The sequence below is a fragment of the Fukomys damarensis genome, unplaced genomic scaffold, assembly GCF_012274545.1.
Source record: "Fukomys damarensis isolate Sample0158 unplaced genomic scaffold, DMR_v1.0_HiC HiC_scaffold_20, whole genome shotgun sequence".
Classification (NCBI taxonomy): domain Eukaryota; kingdom Metazoa; phylum Chordata; class Mammalia; order Rodentia; family Bathyergidae; genus Fukomys; species Fukomys damarensis.
In genome coordinates, this window is record NW_022900932.1 from 11317335 (window position 1) to 11322713 (window position 5379).

Consider the following 5379-nt stretch of genomic DNA (forward strand, 5'->3'; position numbering starts at 1 on the left):
TCTGGGACGGCGGCCGCGGCTGGTCCCGCACTCAGGTCCGCGACCTGCGGGCGCTGCTGCTGGGCCGTGAGCTGAGTGCCAAGATCGAGTTCTACTGCGCCTTCGAGCACGTGTACTACGTCACCCTGTACGGAGACGACGGCGTCAACCTCAACCGCGTATTCGGGGCGCAGACATGCTGCTTGGCGGACCACTTCCTCCAGAGCTCAGGAGGGGAGGAGGGGGAAGAGGAGGAAGAAGACAATGAGGAGGATGGAGAGGAGGAGGAGGAGGAGGAACCAGGAAGGCAGGCTGGGGACGCAGACGCTGTCCTCCCGGGCTTAAGGTCCGTCAGGCTGAAGCCCAGTGCCTTCTACGACGCCCAGGTGGAATTTGTCACCAGCCCCTCCGAGTTCTGGATCCGCCTGAAGAAACACAGCGGTCCCTTCAACAGGCTGTGGAGGAGAATGTGCAGTTTCTACTCCTTGGCCAGCAAACTAGAGGGCGTCGTCCTGAAACCAGAACAGGAAGATCTCTGCTGTGTCAAATGGAAAGACAATGGCTATTACAGAGCCGTCGTCACCAAACTAGGTGACAGGAGTGTGGAGGTCTTCCTGTTTGACCGCGGCAACACAGAGCAAGTGGACTGGGGTGACCTAAGGACGCTGCTCCCCCAGTTCAGGCGGCTGCCGGCGCTGGCCCTGAAGTGCACTCTTGCCGATGCATGGCCTTTTGGAACAGCCTGGAGCCAGGAGGCAATCTCCTTCTTCAAAAAGACTGTACTGCACAAAGAGTTGGTCATCCACACCCTCGATAAGCAGGCACAGCAATATGTCATAGAGATCCTGGATGAGTCAAGAACAGGGGAGGAGAACATCGGGAAGGTGATTGCTCAAGCCGGCTATGCCAAGTATCAGGAGTTTGAAACCACAGAAGGCATGGCAGCCCATGCCCTCTCACCGGGGCACAGTTCAGACCATTTCATTGCTGAGAATGACAAAGTACCTTCTGCCATGAAAGTAGAAGAACGGATATCAGAGAGAGAGAAATCTGAGTCTGTTTCAGAAGCTTTGGTTGACATAGCTATTGTTACAAACGTTTCAACTGGAGGAGTTGGGCAGGAAAAAGAGAATGTAACATCTGTTTATTCTTCTCTTTTACCATTGGATTTCTTGACAATGAAGCCAGGCTCCTCTTCTAAAGAGCTAGAGGTTGGAAGTACAGTAAAGGTCAAAGTGTTTCATGTTGAAAACCCTGGCGATTTCTGGTGTCAACTGGCCAGGAACCCACAAGAGTTTAGAAACCTAATGTATGACATTGAGGACTACTGCAAAACCACTGCAAAACCCTACCAGGGGGTCTCCCCTGCTTGTTTGGCAAAGCGGGCAGCAAGTGGAGAGTGGTCCAGAGCCCTGGTGATGGGGGCACTGTCCTCAGATCATGTGAGAGTACACTTTGTAGATTATGGAGACAAAGATGTGGTCTCTATGAAGGACATTTACTCAACTAGTGACAAGTTTCTCAGTGTTAGAGCTCTGGCGTTCAGGTGCAGTCTTTATAACTTAATTCAACCAACTGGTGAAAATCCTTTTGTTTGGGATGAAAAGGCAACCCAAGCGTTTAGTGAATATGTGCATAATGCACTACAAAACTATCTAGAATTAAGTTGCACAATATTTGCCGTAGTCTCGGTAAACAAGGAACAGTTTAACATTGTGGATTTACTGACACCTTTTCAGAGCGCATGCAATGTTCTGGTGGAAAAGAGACTTGCAAGACCAGTAAAACCTCAGAAGCCCCTGGAGCCTTCTGTTCAGCTACTTTCCTACTACTACTCTGCACATGATGTGAAAATTGGAAGTGAAGAATCAGTGTATATAACCCATGTTGATGACCCTTGGACATTTTATTGCCAGCTAGCAAAAAATGTGGATATTTTAAAAGATTTGTCAGGTCATATATCACAATTAATCAAAGTTTTGCCCAGTATACAAACATCGCCCTTGACCACTGGCAGCTTGTGCCTTGCCAAGTATACTGATGGCAGCTGGTACCGTGGAGTAGTCATTGAACAAGAGCCCACTAAAGTCTTCTTTGTTGATTTTGGGAATGTTTATGTGACAAGTGATAATCTGTTTCCCATACCTCATGATGCATATGAGGTTTTACTTTTGCCTATGCAGGCTGTGAAATGTTCATTATCTGATATTCCTGATCAGATGCCAGAAGAAGCTACAACATGGTTTCAGGAGACTGTTTTAGATAAGTCAATGAAAGCCTTAGTTGTAGCAAAAGATCCAAATGGAAGACTGATTATAGAGCTATATGATAACTATAGTCAAATCAACGCTAATATTACTGAGAAGTTAAGGCTAGTTGGTTACAAAACTACAAGAGGCAAAGAGAAAGAAAGTGAAACACTCCTCTCCACCACTGAAACTCTTGAAGAAAATAATGAAAATGTGAAGTTTCCACCTATGGATTATTTAAGTAAATCCACAGAGAACCAATCACACACTTTAGAAATTTTGGGAGAATCATTCAAGCCTAAGATCACCTCGCCATGGAATAGGCTCAAACATTTACAAAATTCAACAAAGACCAACTCTGTCACTCATCATCAGGACTCTACGGGAAACAAAAATAATCAAGTGTTTCTAGTTACAAGAGAAAAGAAAGAAGATGTTTTTGATGATCCACCTTTGGGAGCCATAAAACCGGAAGCCACCCTTGCAGCAAAAACAGGAGATTCACATAACAAAGATCTGCCTCTAAAATTCTATATGTTCCCACAGAAGACCATAATGCCTGGTTTTAAAACAACTGTGTACATTTCACATATTGATGATCTTTCTGACTTTTATGTTCAGCTAACAGAAGATGAAGCTGAAATTAACCATCTTTCAGAGAGATTAAATGATGTGAAAACAAGACCTCAGCACTATGTAGGTCCTTTGCAAAAGGGAGATGTAATATGTGCCATTTTCTCAGAAGATAGCTTATGGTATCGTGCCGTTGTCAAGGAGCAACAATCCTACAGTCTTCTCTCTGTGCAGTTCATCGATTATGGCAATGTTTCTATGGTCCACTCTGACAACATTGGTAGGCTTGACCTCGTGAATGCACTGGTACCACAGCTGTGCATTCATTGTTCTCTAAGGGGACTTTGGTTTCCTGACCTTGTCAAATGCAAGGAAGTAATGCATTACTTCTCCCAAAGGACGGGTGAGGCTCAAATGAGATGTGAATTTGTTAAATTTCAAGAGAAATGGGAAGTTATTCTTGCTGATGAACATGGGATCATAGCAGAAGATCTGATCAGCAGATATACTTTCCGTAGAGAACCTCAAATATGTCGTTCTACCCAAATAATCAAGGGCGACTATGCCAAGTATGGTAACAAGTCAGCTGTCAACACTACAATATTGATCAACTGGCACAAACCCCAAATGAAGACAGTAAGGGCTTATGCCATGGTAGTAGATGGGCCCGAGTATTTCTGGTGTCAGTTTGCTGATACCGAGAAACTTCGGTATTTAGAAGTTGGAGTACAAACTGCTGCAAAGCAGACAATAGATTGGAGAGATAGTGTCCGATGTCCTCATGTTGGAGATCCTTGTCTGGTAAAATATAGAGAAGATGGCCGTTATTACAGAGCACTCATTACTAATATTCGTGAAGATCATCGTTTATCTGTCAGGCTTGTAGACTTCGGGAATGTTGAAGACTACGTGGACCCAAAAATAGTCTTGAATATTCCTCCTGAGCTCTTATCCATTCCCATGCAAGCCTTTCCGTGTTGCCTCTCAGGATTTAATATTTCGGAAGGTTCCTGTCCTAAACAGGGAAATGATTATTTTTATGAAATAGTAACAGAAGATGTGTTGGAAATAACAATATTAGAAATCAAAAGGGATGTTTGTGACATCCCTTTAGCAATTGTTGACTTGAGAAGCAAAGGGGAAAGTATTAATGAGAAAATGAAGAAATACCAGAAGGTTAGCACTGCTAAGACCTTTCTGCCTTATGAGAAAGATGGACCAGAGATCAAGGGAGGACTTGGGCACCCTCGTCCTGATGTTGGATTTAAGAAACCAAGTAATAAAGTTGTCCAAGATAAAGCCTTGTATGTGGATGTGCTTTCTGAAAGGTTGGCAAAAGGCTTAAACATTATGGAAACCAAACCAAGTAGATTCTGTGACCTTGGAACGGATAACATTTTTGAGGCTTTTGAAAACACTTATAAAGGTGGAACTGGTTCTGTCTTAGAAAGTACAGAAGAGTGCTACTTGGGTGACCAGGCTGTGTTTGGTGATGAATTCCTGATGACAGAATTTAACACATTATTGCCACATGTTGGTGAAACAGCAGAGAGCTTAGAACTGAATTCCTTTGAGGTTCCACTTTCCCCTGATGAAGACTTGAAAGAATTCTTAGAACTAGAATCCCTTCAGTTACAGCATTCTCCAGTCAGGGATAAAGACAAAGAGGATCTAAGCCTGGAGCCACCAAGGACCCCTCTCTCTGGAGGCTGTGACAACAAAGCCACCCTAGGGCCATTTCCAGTCCAGCTTCCCCACAGCTGTGACTCTGAGACACAGCCTGAAGTGGAACTTCCCTCAGTCCCACTGTCTCCTGAGGATATCGTAGGTCCCTCATCTGTACTGGTTGATGAGAAAGCCCAAGAGCCTGGGTGTACTGAGGGTACAAGAGAGGCAGGTTGTGGGAACCCTGTTGATGGCCCACTCAGGGTGCCACTGCATCTCCATGGGGAGACCTGTGACCCGGTAATACATACAGAAATGAGTCTGTTTGAAGAAAAATTCCCACAATACAAAAACAGTGATGCCATTTCACCCTTGATACCTTTGCTTCCTGAAGAAGGGCTCAGAGATGGAAGGAAACAAAATTATGCTTCACCAGACAATGGCTTAGGTATGTGAGTTTGTTTTCTTATACTTATAAGTTTAACTTATTGTCTTTCAGAAGATTTTTATTTTAAAGGAAAGAGAGTAGTTATTCTACACATTTTTTAAATTTATTTTTTTGGAGGAAAGATTAATTGCAGATAGGTAAATCATATTATATTTAGATTTTTATTAAGGGCATTTTATTTATTTATTTGGTTAGTTAATTGATTATTAATTATGAGGTCTCACTAAGTTGCCCAGGCTGCTTTCAAACATTTGATCCTCCTGCCTCAGCCTCCTGTGTAGCTCAGATTACAGGGGGGCCTGGCTTTTGTTAAGGGCATATTAAAAAGGTGAAAGATTTATATAATCTGAAAGGAAACCAGAGTATATTAAGGGCATTTTAAACATGGGAACAATTAGTTGTGAAATTAATGTAAATTAAAATAATGCTAGATGAAGTACTGAAACTTTTTTTTTTTTTTTTGCT

The 5379-nt window shown here is 43.2% G+C and overlaps 1 protein-coding gene across 1 annotated transcript in view; it reads left to right on the top strand.

Moving 5' to 3' along the window:
- Tdrd6 (tudor domain containing 6) overlaps positions 1 to 5379 on the top strand; it is a gene marked incomplete at its 5' end in the record, with an annotated part of 14111 nt that overhangs the window by 378 nt on the left and 8354 nt on the right. The window contains 1 exon segment of the mRNA XM_033766328.1: positions 1 to 4914. This exon segment is cut by the window's left edge and continues 102 nt beyond it. Within this exon segment, the coding sequence (XP_033622219.1) occupies positions 1 to 4914 (4914 nt within the window).